Source organism: Staurois parvus, unplaced genomic scaffold (assembly GCF_062004578.1).
Source record: "Staurois parvus isolate SC_StPar_1 unplaced genomic scaffold, SC_StPar_1.0 ptg001200l, whole genome shotgun sequence".
Taxonomy (NCBI): domain Eukaryota; kingdom Metazoa; phylum Chordata; class Amphibia; order Anura; family Ranidae; genus Staurois; species Staurois parvus.
Window position 1 is genome coordinate 1697779 of NW_028318996.1, and position 18028 is coordinate 1715806.

Here is an 18028-nt window from a genome sequence, read left to right on the forward strand (position 1 = left end):
TGAATATATCACACACATCAGAAGCTAAGAAAAACATTTGAGATTTGCTACAGTGGAGATAACAATATTACAGGATGGATCCCTTTCATAAGCTCTACAATGTACACGGCTTCCATTCCCGAACATTCCTTGACACGTACTTTTCTAACAAACCAGAAATGGCCTTAACTTATGAGTGTCTGACATATCCTATGGAGAAGTTTCGCTCTGCATTTTCCACAGGTAGGTAAAGTTATTATTTAATTAATAAATTATTTTTTAAAGACCACTAAAGAGTTCAGGATGTATTGTATATATTATGAGAAATGCAACATGAACTATTGATTTGCACAATGATCTTGTACAAGTAAAGAATGAACAGAGGATTGAGTAATTTATATAGACAAACCAGGTAGAGACAAAACAGAATTGCTGCTGATCCATACTTCAGGAAAATTTATGGTTATTTTAACTTGCTATTGGAGCACAAGAATGTGCATAAGGAGGCTGTTTTCAAATGTTTTAAATGTCTTAAAAGGCCAATCAATGCAGCTATAGGTGGAAACCTGTTTCATTGACTCAGCCCCTTACATTTGTTGGAAACACCAACAATGAGATCTCCCTGTCTAAACTCCCAGCCTAGTTATGCCCTCCTGGAAGTATTGGCTGTTCCTGACCACCTTTGTTTGTTCAAAGTCCTCCTGTTACATTCTACATAACATAATAAAGATAATACTAAAAATCCAGCATGGGAGTATGGGAGATCTTTATAATGGACACACTAGGTGTGCAGACCTGGAAACTCAGTGCAGGGTGTGGGAGCCCCTCATAATCGGCACAGCAGGTATACAGAGTCATGACCTTAGCATTATGAATCAAAAAAAAAAAGAAACTGGAAGGTGGTTTAACTTTACAGTACCTAAAACAAATGAAATTTCAGCTCCAAACTCAGGCATTTTGCTACCTTTCAGGGGCCAGAGTTCGCTTTTAACTGGATTTTCTACATTCACCTACTGTATGAGCTTTGTGCATGACAACATCCAGGAAAAATCTCTGAGAAATAAAGAGCTCTTGAGCATGGCTCAAGATGGCACTTGCTCACAGTCTGTCTCAGCCACATCGCTCTTTTCTCATGTGTAGCAGCCTACTTCTCTCGAGGATCAACACCACAGTGAGTACGATCCTCTTACTAAAGAAGATCAAGACAGCAGCTTGAAGACTATTCTAAATGTAGCACTGCCCCTTGCGACAAGCTGGAATATATTATGGGTCCTGCGCTCAATAGATCCAACCCTAAGCAAACTCAATCCCTCTGGCACAACTGGTAATGAATAGCAAATACCCCGCCAAGAAATTTGCTGACACAGGGTTAAATGAAACAAGAACAATTTTATGGAGAATGAAATGCAGTGTAGAGGGGTGGGGTTCCCCTTTCAACTTCAAAACTTACTTTTCTTCTTTTATGCAATGCAGTAAATTTGGTCTGCCACTAGAGGGCTTCACAGCCAAGAGTCTCCGGATGGCAGAGCCGCACTTTAAGCAGAATACAACTGATATCAAACAAATAAACTTACTTATACTCTATCAATGAAATGTATTACCCACACCGGTGTATGATTCTGCTTCTGAGGGGCGTTAGCCAAAAATCACCTCAGAGTCAGAACAGAATGCAATAAAGAGGTACCTCTAATAAAGCTACTAAGCCAGATTCCCCCACTTCAGTCCTTGTAACGGTGGAGCTCTAGTTGGTGCACGTTTAGTCCTTACAATGAAGTAAATAGCAGCTCTAGGCTTCTTTGGAGTTTCAGCTGGTGTGGGTTACATCAGATTTCACTAGGTTTCTGGGCTGAGAGAATCCAATCTCAGTGTCTAGAGCAACACAAAGCACCCCAAGACCAGGGGCAGTCGCAGGATGCAATCTCCCAGTATGTGTCAGTCCCCGGGGCAGACAGTCTCAATTACACTGGTGGTGAGGGGCAAAGCAGGCAGGGGGATCTGTGGCTTGCACAGGGCCCCGGATGGGTGAGATCCCAGCAGTGGGGTGCGGATGTCCCAGTCTATATGCAAAGTGTAAATGGTGTGTCTTACTCTCTCCAGTGGGACAGCTCACCAGACTCTGAACACACAGCAGGGTCCCTCTATCCGCGCTGGGTGCTGTAGTGCCTCCTCCTCTGCTTGGACGGGCTCCACATGTCACTGTCTTTTCTCCAGCCTCGTGTCTCTCTGTTCTCCCGTTCACTTCCTGCTTCCTCCCCTCCCAGCGTTCTTTGCTGTGTAGTGGATGAGTCATGAACTTGGCTGAATGCCCAGGTTTTACAAATAGGAGAGAGAGAGAAAAGACTGACTGCTGATCATGTGATTCCTTCTGAATCCTCTTGTACAAGGAGCCTGCTACATAAATTTTAAATTGGGTTACACAAAACTGCCAAGAGTCTGACACAGGTGATAGCTGCACTATGCTCACGCACTGACATTTTGGAAACTAAGCGTGATGAACTTAACAGCAGGGGTGGACAACTCATGGGGTCCCTGGGCAATAGGGGATCATGGGGCCCCTGTGTCCTTGCCCAAACTCAAAAAAGCCTATGAAAAAGGTACCAGGGGCATCTCATGGGGCCTCCTACTGACCCCGGGCCCTCGGGCAGTGCCCTAGTTTCCAAATGGTCAGTCTGCCCCTGCTTAACAGAGAACATGAAGCTTTGGCTGCTGCCTTTACCCAGCTGCAATCTCAGGCTGAGGACGTAGAAAACAGTAATCAGAGGAACAACCTAGAGATTAGGGGAGTTCCAGAATCTGTTCTGAGGTATCTACTTATGTCACAAGGCTTTTTAAATCTTTACTGTCTCAATATGGGCAGTGTACAGTGGGTTATCTAGACAGCATACAGTGGTTAGCATGGCAGAGGACAGGGGTCAACAGGACAGAGGACAGGGGTTAAAAGGGCTGGGTTTAAGGGTCAGCATGGAGGAAGACAGTGGCCAGCAGAGTTGAGGACAGTATCACTGCTGGCAGGACATTTAAGCCTTCCAAACTTTTCTAAAACCCTCATGATGCACTTACTTTCCTTTCAGATTATTGATGCCTGGCAAGCACATAATGTTGGGGCTCCTGCCAATACCTTTTATTCTCACCCTTAAAAACTTGTACGTAAGGTTAGACTAACTTTTTTGCATCCCAGTGATTTTAACTAATTCTAAGGGAGCATCTATACTTCCATGTGCCTGGTCAGATCACCATATTGTCCAGTTTCATGCGATTCAGATTGGTTTATCCTCTACTGCATTCTCCTGGAGATTAAAATAATCACTTCTTACTGATCCTGCTCTGGAAAAGGATATTGCTAAGGCAATTGATGACTATTTTCGCACTAATGATATTCCTGAGATGTCAATTGCATCCCTTTGGTTTGCTCATAAGGCAGTCATTAGTGAGTGTCTCATTCAATTAGCCTTATCTTGTAACATGTAGATCTGGGAAAAAATTATTCGCTTATGAACCAATTGAATGCCTTATATAAATCTCACTCTAATTCACATTTTCTGGCCTTATTACTACAGATCAATCAGAAAAGACTGGAATTAGATTCTTTACTCTCCCACAAAACTAAAAAAGCTTAATGCTGGTCAAAAGCTAAGCTCTTCCTCTCCAGTTACTCCTATATGGCTATGTTTGCCCGTAAACTGAACCAACTCTTGAAGCCCACTCATGTTTACAAACTTTGTAATGACTCTGGACAGCTGGTTTCTTTAACCCAAGACACTTTAAAAATGTTTGAAGATTTTTATTCTAAGTTATTCTCCAGTTTCCCAGACAGTGATGTCCAGGTTAGATGGTATTCCATTTCTGTCCCTTTCCTCATCCCAGCAGGATATTTTGAATACGTCCTCTCTATTATTAAATCACTTGAATGCAATTCTGTTCCAGGACTGGATGGGTATTCCACACAATATTATAGGCAGTTTGCAGCTCTGTTGGTGCCTTGTCTTATTTGTCAATTTAATCATATTCTACAAGGTAGACAATTCCCTGAGGAGATGCTGTTAGCCAACATGTCCTTGATTCCCAATTCTTCAAAAGACCATACTCTACCACATAATTACAGGCTAATTTGGGTCATTAACAATTATCTTAAAATCTTCAGCAGACTGTTGGCTGACCGCCTTTCCTTGGTGATCCCTACTTTATTCTCCCTGCATGAGTTGGGATTTATTCCCAGTCATCAAATTAAGGATAACATCCATCTGGTCACTAAATTATACAAAATGCAAACATATGTTCACATAAGGTTTTACTGTTGAGCTGAGACATCCATAAAGCATTTGACAGTGTTCTCTTGCAGTATTTAGAATTTCTGCTACCGCATTATGACTTTAAGGAAGAGTTTATTAATGGCTTTAGAGCCTTATATAACTCTCCATGTACCAGAATTAACCTCCCAGATTGCAATTCTGACCTTTTTTGAGGTGGGTAGGGCTGCCCTCTATCTCCCCTTTTGTTTGTACTAGCCATACAGTGTTGTAGTCAGTATTCTCTCTAAATTACCCCCCAAGTCTGTCTAGGATTTGGAATATGCTCAAGCTCTGGATTACCTATCCCATTTAATTTTTGGGCCAAGTAACAGCAGTCAAAATGAATACTTCCCTAAACTTCAATATTTATTTAGGGCTCTCCCTATTCATCTAACAAAATTGTACTTGGACTCTTTTCAGGAAAAGATTAATAAATTTATATAGGCCAATTCCCATCCCCATTTTGATAAATCCACCTTATATTGCTTTTAGCATAGAGATGGCTTGGGAATCCCCTGCATTTGGCTCTATTATGTATTTGCATGTTTCTCCCAGTTGGACTAATGGAACATCCTTGACTCCAGAGTTCCACGTGTATGTTTTGAAAGGGAGTCCATTTTGCCTTTTTTGTTTGATGAGCCTATTATGGTCTACTTCTATTTCAGTGCAAGACACTACCCCACGTAATAATACAGTTGCTCAATCCCTTAGACTATGCAGCTCTATAAAAAAAATTACATTTGGCCTCATCTTTGCTACCTCAGACTTCGTTTTTGGGTAACCCTGCCTTTACCTATGGACTCTCTAGGCTCTTGGACTTCTCTTGGTGGATATCTTGAAACCTAATTTTTTGGTCTGACTTCCAAGTCAATTCCACCTTTGCTTCCCCATCATTATATTTAAAAATTTGCAAGAACACCCCTAGAGGCAAAGGCCTCTTTTTCCTCAGAAAAAGTTTCACATATGACTAAATGGGAGGTGGATAGTGGTACTTCATTCTCTCCAGAGGACTGGAAGGAATGTTTGACCAACCTTCAAAAGTGTACTCAGTATCTTAGTGTTCGAGAAACAGCCATGAAGCTGTTGATTAAGGGGTATCTAACCCCCAGTCAAACTACATACTATCTACCCTACTGTACCCCCTGCATGTTTTTGTGGCAGTTCTCTCCCTGGGATACTCCCGAACATCTTTTGGTCCTGTGACAAGGCATAATATGTTTTGGAGGAAAAAACAATCCTTTTCATCTACCCTAATAGGTAGCCCTGTCTCATTGACAATGGCACATTGCCTACTGTTGCCCCACTCCCAGGAGTCACCCATGTTCAAGAAAAACTTACCCACACAATCTGTGTCACAGTTCAATTGGTTATTGAACTCCACTGGAAGACATACCCTTGTCACAGGTCAAATCCAGAGTTGATGTCATTATGCTTATGGTGAAATTATATCACATCCTAGATAACTCAAAAGCACAATTTGAACATAAGTGGGACCCTTGGAAAGATCATAAACACCTTTTTTTTTTTTTTTTTAAACGCTGTTCCCCCCTTTCTTTTAGGTTTCTCATTGCCAGTAGACACTGTTAGCCACCCAATATCCTTGTCTTGCATAACATCTTTGTATCTAGATTATTCTGGGTTCTATATTTTAAATTATATTGACATTCCATTACTCTTGTTACTTTCTTATTATCACATGTCAAACCTGATATATATTGTGCCTTCTTTTGTATTAAGCATAACATATGCGTCATCATGAGTATTGTTTCCCTTTATTTGCTCTGTTTTTGTATATTCTGTTATTGGATATGCTGGTACTATTGTATTGTTTTGCAATCTTTAATAAAAGATAGTAAACAAAAAAAATGCCTATTCCTTGCTTAATTTATACTGACAGTGCAGCACACTTTTGATAATGTGTTACAGCTGATGCACATATGATGTTAATAAGATTTAAAGTGATATTAAACTAAAAATAAAAAAGTAATATACTGCAGCTTACCGATCATTAGATGTGGTGGCTGTATTCATTTTCTTTTTTTTTAGGCTTTTTTCCCTTTTGTTTTCCCCTCGTGATCTGGCCAAAACATCTTCTGTATTATACAGACACTATTCTGGATAAAGAAGCAAAGGGGCAGATTTGGACAGCAGCACTGTCAGTGTTGGAGGTACTAGCAAAGTTAACTACACTAACAAATTGAAGCTGAACTCCAGCTAACACTTTATACTCAGTTACAACAAAAAGATTTTTCCTTTTGGGATAAAGGAATTATATAAATTTAAAAAAGCGGATCATGTTAAGTGTAGTGATACCCCCGCAGGAGCTGCTTAAGTTTGTTCACTCTGTTACTCTGCTTCTCAACCCCAAGAATTGTCTCAGCCCCAACTGACACACATGGCAATAGTGTAAGTGCAAGGACCAATGAAAAGCAAACACTTTAAAATAAAACACAGAGATCGGCTTTACTGTAAGACTTCTATGGAAGGTAATAAACAATAACAACAGGTACTGTATATGTTAGGTGAATCAAGAGAACAGCAAAATACTGAGACTAAAAGCAATATAGCTCACTTTTACACTCAGGCTGCTTTCAGGGGTTTCCAACCATGAATAACCCCAAGAGCAGAGGAAACACTTAAATGGCAACCTCAAAGTTGGTTTAACTCCTCTATATTAATTTGGTTCTATGATGTCCAAGCAGGAGGAGAGCAGAGGAATGAATCTACCTTCTAACCCCCGACACCACAAGCCCAATAGGCAAACACTATGCCCAACTGATTCTTAATAGCTGCTTTCCAAGGTAAAGCTATTCCCTCACACAGCATGCAATATAGAGGCCTGAATACGCATGCGCCTGCCTGTATGGCACCAGTAACTTCAGTCTCTTGGTAACAGGATGAATCTTGGGGTCTTCAGCTAGCCACTTTCATTGGTGCACTTAAAATCCTATGGTAAAGTATAATTGTAATCCTGTGGCAGTATGTGTATAGCAAAGAAAATACTGTATCGGTTTAGCAGGGCCATCTACACATCCCAGTGCCTGGTGAGTATGGGCGAAGTGTAATGTCTCTGTCTGTGTGCAGTGTTCCTGTCATCTACCAGTGGGCAAAATTCCTCTCACCAAATCCTGGGACTAAGACCCAAATGATCGCCCTGGAAATGACAGGCTCCTCTGGTCACCTCATGATGAGCGCTTCACACTGTCAGTATAGGCACTGTACTGTAGGCCCACATCTCTCAGTTTGGATGTTCCCCTGACTGATGCAGATAGCGAAACACACAGTGAACTGACCCTGAGCACATCTTTGCTCGGTCCCCCCTCTCCCTTGCCACATGCAAACCTTTTTTTCCCTTCAGGAAAAAAACAAGATGAAGACTTTCCTTCTGCTTTCACTAAGCATGCTGGTCTCTGTATTTCCATCGCTCATATCAGCCTATCAGGCCGTTTCTGTTCAAGACTGAATATTCCACAATGCTTTGCAGCTGCACCTCCTGCTTGAGAAAGTCCCTGCCATTGGCTCCTTTAAAGGCTCTCTCTCTATTACAGTCTGGAGAGGAGAATGGAGGGGCTGAAATCCCTCACTGCCTTGTCTGTGTCCAGTGCAAATGTCAGGTTTCACAGGAGATGCAAGTCAGCAGGTTACAGCAGGCTCAGATAGGATTCATTTCCTCTGCTACATAAGCACCCATGCCAGTGTTAAATCCCTGTCTCATCCCACTTTTCTGTGGAAAAACAACACACTTACTGGCTGGATTACCAGCTGAGAATAGAAGAAAGAAAGCCTAAAAAGGGAAATTAATGCAGCCATCGCACTCAAGAAATAATAAGCTGCAATATAATAAATGTTTGCTTTTTGGTTTAATACTTCTTTAAAGTGGTTGTAAAGTAAATTTTTGTTTAAATTAAAAAAAACAGGAATATTTACCTTCTCTGTGCAACATGCACAGAGCAGCCCCTTACCTCCTCGTCTGGAGTCCTCCACCAATCATATCAACTCCTCTTCTCTGAGTGCCCCCTCAGCAAGCCGTGTGCTCAGGATGCACCTGTGCAGCTGCGCTCCCTAGCCAGGCTGTGTGGGTCCATAGGCAAACACTGCATAGCTCGGCAGTGTCTCCAGCTCTCTCCTTCCTGAATATGACTGATAGCAGCAGGACCCAATGGCTCTCACTGTTCTCAGTGTAGCCTGTGAATCCAGGTAGAGAGAGCAGCTTTGCTGCAGATGAGCACAGCACTGGATGGAGAGAGGTCTCAGGCAGGGGCGGACTAACAACTCATGGGGCCCCCGGGCAATAGAGGATCATGGGGCCCCCGAGTCCTTGCCCACACTCAAATGACACCCAAAAAAGCCTATAAAAAAGATACCAGGGGCATTTCATGGGGCCCCCTACTGACCCCGGGCCCTCGGGCAGTGCCCGAGTGCTCAAATGGTCAGTCCGTCCCTGGTCTCGGGTGAGTGTTTAGGGGTGGATGGCGGGAGACAAGTAGTGTGGAGTTTTTTACCTAAATGCATAGAATGCTTTAAGGTAAAACACCTCTTGACTTTAGAACCACTTTAATGTACAGTTAGGCAGCAGAGTGTGCCATGCATGTCGGAATTGCGCATATTCTGATGGAACATAGTTGTGCTGTAACTGTCTTGAATTCAAATTGCATGTGTGTAGAGACTATAACACAGCTCTCCTTGAAGGTTTTCTTTTTTTAAATCTTTTGCTGCAGGTGACTTTAAAGGAGATGTGTTAATTGACATCAGCATTGGTCCCATCATTCACCATCTCTATTCGGCCCAGGAATGTTTCAGAGATATCATCCTTCTCAAGCCTACTGACCACTGTATTGTAGAAGTGAAAAAATGGACTGATAAACGAACCGGAGCATTTGATTGGTCACATACCTGTACAGTTGGTACAGAGATGGCAGAAAACAGGTGAAGTATCTGCCAGCTTTTTGTCAGAGTTAAGCTGAATGCCTGGCATAATGTGTCAGCAGTGCTGGGAGGTGGACCAGACATAATTTTTAGAAAATGTTTGTATTATATTCTTAAAACCTGGAATTTGCCATTTTAGCTTCTAAAAAAAAGATTTTTAGTTCATGTGTTAATATTTTAAGAAAATAAACAGGTGTTCATAATACTATAATACTTCACTCTGATGGTTTAAATGCCAACTTCATATGTAAGACAAATGCTTAAAGAATAATCTTTAGCACAAAGCATGTTATTCCCAGCAAAAGAATAAAGTGGAGGGGAGAAAAGGGGGAAGAAAGAGAGGAGAGTGGAGAGGGAGACAATGGAGAATGGGAGAGGACAAGAAAGAAAGAGAGCGGGGGTATGTAAAAGAAGAGGAAAGAGGAGAGAAGAAAATTGGAAGAGAAAAAAAGGAAGGGAGAGAAGGGGAGAAGAGCATACAGGAGTAGAGGACAAGCAAACAAGAGGGGGAGGTGAAGAGGAGAGGGGAACAGAGAGGAGAACAAAGAGTAATAAGGTGAGTAGGAAATAATAAATAAATTAATTCAGTATCAAAAAATAAATTAATAAAGCACAAAAAAATACCCTGTGTAGGATCTAAAAGAGTCCAAAAAGTCACACTTTCACCCTTGAAAGTAAATTATATTATCTTTTATAAAAACCTCCTGATCCGGCGGCGTGACGTCAAGGCGTGCGAGGGCTCCTCCTAGACGCGTTTCGTGTAAACACACCCCTACAGTAGACGTGTGTTTACACGAAACACATCTAGGAGGAGCCCTCGCACGCCTTGACGTCACGCCGCTGGATCAGGAGGTCTGGCGGCCATCTTTTGATTTCCACTGGTCAGTGGTTAGGTGCTTTTTATCATTATCTGCAAGCAGCTTTCTACCACTACTCACAGTCCATACCATGTGTGTATATTCTGCTTTATTTGATTTAATAAATCTTTATTAACATTACTACACTATGAGCACCTTCACTCTCTATACCTGGCACTGAGCCTCCATACCTCAGCCCCAGCATTTCAGGCATCTGTGCAGACTTGAGGAGTAGTACGTTATGACCAGACCGGTAACTTTACGCCATTGAGTGACCACCAGAGCATTGCATTACCAGGCAGTACCCACGCAGGACCCCGGCTACATGTGATCTTGATATGCGCATTAAGATTGCGCTTCTGGTGAGTAGGCAATCTATCTATTCCTCGACATCAGGACACTGGATCATATCGGCACTGATTGAAGTTACCGTTAATCTTGGGACTATTCACTTCACCTGATATTGCTGTACTGGACATTTACTGTTATTCATTTATTTAATCTGCTGAAAGACAGGTTTAGCCTGTTCATTACTTTTGTAGCGCTGCATTTCTCACTGTAACAGCAATGTTTTGCACTGTTGTGAATGTGTTACATTCATGACAGCTGTGATTACTAGTGATCTGTGATTGGCTACAGGGTACAGTGGCTGGCCCAGGTACCATGCGATAGCTGTGGGCCACAGCTGTTTTGAATTAATTCATTCATAACAGTTTTATTGAGATTGTGATCATGTGATTGCATAGAGATCACATGCTCTCACGGCCACCGAATGCAGAAGGGTACTGGGGTCCGCAATCTACTGTGTCCTGTAGACACAGTGGTTGTGGGAGCAACACGCTGCATGCCCCAGGGGGTGAACTAATGAGCATGTGCTATGCAATGTACAGGTATGTCCCTTAGCCTGTAGCTGCTGCCCACTTGCAGTTCATATACTGCAACTAGTTAATTTAGAGAATGCATTAAAGTAAAAAAGCCTTTAAAACCACTTTGAATGAGTTTTTATTATTTATTTAAATCTTTAATTATTCTAATTTCACACAAAAAAATAGAAATGCCCAACATGGCAACAATTCTATTCATGCTTTCTCCAGTTTTATGTATTTTTTCTATGAATAGCCATCTAAAGCCTTAAAATGTTAGCAGCATGTCATCTGCTGAGACCTAATATACTCAATGCCCCACAGAATATGAGTTGAAAGTTTTATGTGACATGAGATGTGTTTCTGCCTTTCAGTGTGCAATGTGAGGACAAGGAAATTGGACTCAGGGACGCCATTACCCATGTTGTAAAATTTGATCTTGACCAGGAAAATCTCACCGGCCCAGTGATGCTTCCACAAGCTGACTGCCTTGTGCTCACCTCTATTCTGGCAACCATCAGCAAAGACCTTGAAGATTTTGAGAGAAACTTCAGGAGAATTTCAAAGCTTCTAAAACCTGGCGGACACTTGTTGTATTATGGATTATTAAATTGCACTTTCTATATGGTTGGCGGAGACAAGTTCCATGTTGTCAAGTATAATGAAAGCAACTTGAGAAGTATACTCAGTAATGAGGGGTTTATCATCAGCCATTTGGAGGTTTCCCAAAGAATGGCGGAGAGTGATCTATGTGATTTTGACTCAACTGTGTTCTGCATAGCTTGTAAAGAATAGACACATTAGGCTGTGTTCACACCACTGTGTTGAAGGATATGTTCACTCTTGTAAAAAAAAATTAAATAAATGCACATCCTTTTGCAGGTAAAAAAAATGCGCATGCATTATTTTTTTTAGTAGGAGCCTGCAATGCATTGCACCCATGATCAGCAGATCGAGGATGCAATGCAAGGTTCCTGCAGACTGTCAGTGTTAAGCTGTCTCATATGGGTGGGCAGTTACATAATGGCAGGAAGCATCAATGAACTACCTAGAGCTCTCATCAGCACCCCAGTAGTTCATTGAGAACTACAGCTGTCACAACGGGGGATCAGGGGGGATGGGGTGCGAGGGCTGCATTACCAGTAGCATTTTACTTGTTATACCCTGAATATGGGTGTAACATGTAACACGTGAACTTATCCTTTAAAGAGCCAATAGATTTTGCAATTTTCTTTCCTTCCACCAGAGAAAATTGCTTGATTCCCCCATCAATACTGACTGTATCCCTCCAGCAGTGCTATTGTGTTCTGCCAGTGAGGAGCCTTCCTCACCAGCAAAACACAAAGATGACTGCTGGTGGCTATAGCCACCAGCAGCAATCACATGAAAAAATTGATTGACTTCCGTACAACCAGCCTGCCCATAGATGGATCTAGTTCCGTCCAGTCCCTGCTGAACCAGCTGAGATTCGATCAATCTATGGCCGGCGTTCGAAAAAGCACATGAATTTTAATCAAAAAGCATAATGTGATTTTAATGCAATTTTAATGCATTGTGTTAAAATATAATGCAAGGCAAAGCTTGGGTTACATGTATTTTGCATAAATATTCTTCCTTTGAAATTTGACATGTGACTTGCAAAAATGTACTAATTAAAATGCATATTGAATTTTAAGTGCGTTTTACATGTGTTGCCTTTGACTATATTGTAAAGTGCATTTTTACCAAAAAAAGATGCAGAAAGCTGAAGTTTTCAAAAACGTAGAGTAGTTTCCTCTAACACTGATGTAAACAGCTTCATACGGTAGATTACAATGGTAACTCGAGTTATCATGTGCTTTGATCCAGCATTGTATAGTAGATAAAAACAACAGTGTGAATAGGTCCTTAGGTAGCAAACAGAATTCAGAAATAAAATTTTGCATACTGCCTATGTACTGGTTGCAGTGTGGAGGAAGTTCTGTGGATATAGTGAGGACTGTGATGTGAAGGGGGGCTGTGATATGAAGGGCAGGGGGGGGGTGTTATGTGAAGGGGGAAGCTGTGGTATAATGAGGGGTCTGTGATGTGAAGCCATAATCCATAAGCCATAATCATCACAATTATGACAAATCACAGCTTGAACTATCTTGCTTTGCATGTAATGAGCCTATCTCATATATTAGTTTCACCTTTTAAGATGCATTACTGAAATAAATGAACTTTTGCACGACATTCTAATTTTTCGAGTTTCACCTGTAAATGTAGCCTCTTTAAATCCAAGGTGGCTGCCCAGATCTCGTGCTATTTCCAATTCGACACAGGATTTCCCAAGATGGCCATCGGGATCCCAGTGCAGAGGACAAGTCAGTGCTCTGCAAGGTTCCCCTAATATCAAAGGTATGTAACAGTCAAGTGATTGCTGTGATGTTTGGCATCTAACCCAGAAGGGGGTGAGTGATCTGTAGATCACTGCCTCACAATCTATGCTGTCACCCACCAGAGCCATTTTACTGCCCATCGGGTGCAGCTGTGGACAGTGCTGGGAAACAGTAATTTAGCACCCAGGGAATACATGCCAAACTGCGCCCCTTAAGATATATGCGCGTTATGTGTCAGCAAAAATCTCCTCCCCCTCCCAAAAGAAATTGAACAATCTGCATGCTTAACCCCTAGGCAAAAATTCTCCCACCTCCCAGTACATATCTGAATCCCTGCTGAAATATCCTTCCTAGCCCAAATCTTTGCCTCCCCATCCCCCTGCCCAGCTAAAATCCTCTCTCTCCTCAAATCTCCCAGCACAAATTCCACTCCCCCCCAAAATAAAATCACCCCTCCTTGCACAAATCTTCTACCACTAAAATTTCTCCTCTGAGCAAAAATCCTATCCTCCCCGCCCTCCCAGCACAAATCCACCCTCCCCCCCAATGCCCTCTCCTAGCCCGAATCCTCCCCCTTACCAAATTTCCCACCTTGCACAAATACCCCCCCTAAAAAATTCCATTCCTAGCACAAATCCCCTCCTCCCTCTACTATATCACCTCATCTAGCACCCCCCCCCCCCCCACTATTCCCTTCCTAGAACAATTATTTATCCCTGCCACACCCCAAATTCCTGCTCCAAACACAAATCCCCTCCCCCCAATCTCCTTGTTGTGTCCCCACACCTCACATGATACCACAGTGCCCAGGGCAGCCACCCTTCTTGCCCACCCCTTGTCCCAGCCCTGGCTGCAGCTGCACACACCAACCTCCTCCAACTTGTGTTTAAAGGATGCTAAGATGCAAAACACAGGTGCCTTAGAGTCTTGAGAAGGGGAGGAGAAGTCTAAAAAAGTAGTGGTTGGTTCATCCGACTGGGGTGGAATGATGGAAGATGTTTAAACTATTGGATGCTGTAGTCACTCATCCCAGCAGTGACTTACAATCAGTATTTTTTTCATTACATTAACTAGAAAGAGTTGTGACACTTCATTACATACAGTACAGCCTCCTAAAACTTGAACAAGGGCACAGACCGACCCCTGAAACATGTTAATATATTGTTCTTTAAAACAAACTTGTAGTGTGGTGTATTTATTCCTTTGGTCCCTAGGTGGGAATGGATGCTGTTGTCAAGAGTACTATTAGTGGATGACATATCTGGAGGTGATCAAACAATAGCTTCTGAGAAAAACTGGGGAAAAAGTAGGACATAGCAATAAAAAATTGTATGTAATTCCTAAGAGGAAACAAGCTGAAAGAAAGAGGAGAACATGCACAGTGTAGGGGAAAAAAGGTATAAAACACATAACTGGCTCAAAGGGGTTCCTTTCACCATGAGGAGATTTTCCCTGATTTCCTATTGTGTCTCCGGGAAAGGAAGCAAAGGGAAATCTCCCCTGTAGGATATCGCAGATAAAAACTTGAAAAGGTCTTTAAACCATTCCACACTTTATGCAAAAAAAATGACTTTAGATGTGCTTTCACGTTGAATTCAAGGCATGGTATATTTTATACATAGTTACATTGTTAGAGCCTGGACCATCGCCGTAGATAATTGTCCTCCTGGGGGGCGAGGTTTAATTCTCTCAAATTGCAAGAGTGACACAAGATGTTGCCCTATAATTGCTGATCTGACCTAGTGACCAAAAGTAGAGTAAGGTGGGCTGGACTTAAGCAGCACTTCAAGCGCCGGCATGGGCATATTATTTACAGTCACTGCACAGTGCACATGGACCAGCTGTAGTGCAGATCACCCCACCTGTCAATTTTATTTTTCTGACTCTGGCATTGTTGCTGAGGGTTACCAACTCCTTAGAACATTTTTTACTGACAAAACATGAAAATTTAGTATGGAGCATATTTTTACTGACAACCTCAACTAGGTCAGAAACTCATATTTGAAAATGAAAATGATCAATATTTAAACAATATGAACAAAAAATACAATAGCCAAAACAGAGAAACTACCTTGCTTTATTGAAAAGTCAAATAGGCATCATAACAAAGATGGAGCATGACTAAATGGTTAACTGGGTGCTTTACACTCATTTTTGAGAACTGGTGTCCAGTCTGCCATTTTTATCCCATCTTTGTGGCACAGGTTATCACATTTGGGACCTATTAGAAGTTAGCGAGCCTGCAATGGGATACCTAAAAAAGGCAACAGTGACGCGCGTAGTGCACCACACTGATGTAGGGATATTAGTCCCACTGCATAAACCACTCCTAAACAAAGACAATGACTGAGGACTGCAAAATGCGTCACAGCAAGCTGAAATATGGGGGTGACAGTGACAAAGGAAAAAATACCTTAGCACTGTGGTGTCAGTGGGAGGAAAAATGTCAGAGGAAAGGGGGGGAAAAGAGAAAGGGAGAAGGCATTGGGGGAAAGAGCAAAGTAAGGGGGAGAAAGAATAAGGGATGGAAGAGAGAGAAGGAAGCTATGTGCCAGAATCTCACTTCTACTGCTGCATTTTCATAATAAAAACACAAATTTGGTGCAATTTAAAATAAATAGTGAGCCAGTAGATAAATTACTCTCTGACCACAAATCAGTTCTGACAACAATCCATCCAAGTCCTGGCTGGACAAGAATATGCACTCCCCACACTAAATCAAGCGGCAACAACATTCTGGAGACATAATAAACTGCAGTCAATCTGAAACAGTAACCAGGAGACAAGCCAAGATGAAAATAGAAGCAGTCCAGAGTAATTTTAGACAAAAAATGCTGTTTTGAAAAAAAATATGCTAGCAGCTTTTTACCTCCTGAGGTCCATATTCCTTCACATCAACTTTCTCAACTCCAGCTTCTGGATCATGGAAGCGTGCTGCTTTTTGGTGTACTAATGAGCCATTCAGTGGAATGGTCACACTGTTGTCAACACCCGACCTAAATGGATCACTTGGTTGAAATCTGGCTCAGAGCACTGACACACTGAGGGGATTTACTAAAATTGGAGCATGCAAAATATGGAGCTGTTCTGCATAGAAAACAATCAACTTCCAGGTTTTATTGTGAAAGCTTAACTGAACAAGCTGAAGTTAGAAGCCGATTGGCTACCATGCACAGCTGCACAAGATTTTGCACTCTCCAGTTTTAGTAAATCAACCCCACTGCCTAAAAAGTAGTTTCTGAAACTTGACCATAGACTCATTGAAAAATTGCATGTGTGTGCCTATACCTGTCTTGCAGTGAGCCTTTGCTCAGAACTATGGGCACCCTTCTGGTTCTAATATGTACTAAGCTTCTCTTACAGGTGCACAAAGACAGACATAACCCACCAGTAATGTCCATTATTAGTTGGGTAGACTCCCTTTTCTCCAGATTGGGAGAGTATATAGATATCTATCTACAGCCATACAGTAAAGGATCATCTTATCTAAAGGATAGTAGAGATTTAATCAACCCACTTAAGCAGGTGAGAGTGGACACACATAGTCTGTTGGTCACTATTGATATAGAATCACTCTACACTAATATTAAATAATCAGTTGCATTGGAGGAGGTTGCTTGGGCTTTAGATCAGCAATCTGACTTGAAAATGGCTCAAAAGAAGTTCATTTTAGAGGGGTTAAAGATGGCCATGAGTAACAGTTTCTCTTGGTAAAAACATCAATATTATAACCAGATCAAACGTGTAGCTATGGGGGCCAAGTATGCCCCCAGTGTAGCATATATATTTTTCAACAAATGGGAACAGGAAGAGATACACAACTGGGAGTGGCCTCAATTAATGTTGTTCAAGAGATATATATAGATGACATTTTGATGGCATGGCAAGGCATGGAGGCCAAATTAGAGGATTTTATAAAACACATTAATCAGAATAAATATGGTATAAGGTATGCAACGTCCAAAAAGAGAGCACCAATTTCCTGGATTTTGCCATTTTCAAAAACCAAGGTACTTTGAGCACTGGAACATATTTTAAAGAAACTGATATGGGTACATTCATGTCAGTACCTGCCATCACCCCAAATGGGAAAAAAAGGCATTCTGAAAGGACAGTTTATGAGAATACAGAGCAATTGTGACCCATATACTGATTATGTAGCACAGATAGATGCCTTTATTAAAAGATTTGTAAGGAAGGGATATTCAAAGGACAAGCTAGAAAGTATTAGAAGAATGATTGAGAATATGAAAAGAGAGCCTTTGTGAAAAGCAAGAAGAAAGGAAAGTAAATAATTTGATACGGCTTTTATCACAGGTTTCAACCATTAGTATAAAGAATTGGAGAAGAAAGACATTGGCCCATTTTATGAAGGGACCCTACCTTGGATAAGATATTACAAAGGAAACCTAACTTTATATATAGAAGGGCTCCTGGTTTAAGAAATAGGATTGCACATAATATTCCTGACACCCCCCCCCCCCAAAAAACAATAATGGTAACTTCTCTAGATATAAGGTGTTTTTGCAAATGTGGAAAATGTGTACATTGCAAAACGGCACAAAAGAGAGAAAGGAACAAAGACAATACTCTATAAAGAAACATATTACATGCAACAGTACACATGTTACATATGTGTTGAAGTGTCCTTGCAGCCTCCAACATGTGGGCTGCACAACATCAAGACTTAAAAGGGACACAATGAATCCTGTTGGATTTATGAATTGGAGACACTCACCTCCAAAGGTTTAAAT

At 41.6% G+C, this 18028-nt stretch overlaps 1 protein-coding gene across 1 annotated transcript; it reads left to right on the top strand.

Annotated features, from left to right (window-relative positions):
- LOC149438263 (nicotinamide N-methyltransferase-like) lies at positions 1-12589 on the top strand. The gene is made up of 3 exons (XM_089660069.1): positions 1-222; positions 8987-9194; positions 11289-12589. Exons 1-3 carry the CDS (start codon positions 75-77, stop codon positions 11707-11709), a joined length of 777 nt encoding a protein of 258 aa, XP_089516195.1. The 5' UTR covers positions 1-74; the 3' UTR covers positions 11710-12589.
- Positions 12590-18028: the final 5439 nt, after the last annotated feature.

Excerpts from the sequence above, each read along its gene's own strand:
- LOC149438263 (XM_089660069.1), top strand. The coding sequence starts at position 75 with ATGGATCCCTTTCATAAGCTCTACAATGTACACGGCTTCCATTCCCGA. Across the intron at positions 223-8,986 it reads TCGCTCTGCATTTTCCACAG|GTGACTTTAAAGGAGATGTG; the intron begins GTAGGTAAAGTT and ends CTTTTGCTGCAG. Across the intron at positions 9,195-11,288 it reads ACAGAGATGGCAGAAAACAG|TGTGCAATGTGAGGACAAGG; the intron begins GTGAAGTATCTG and ends TCTGCCTTTCAG.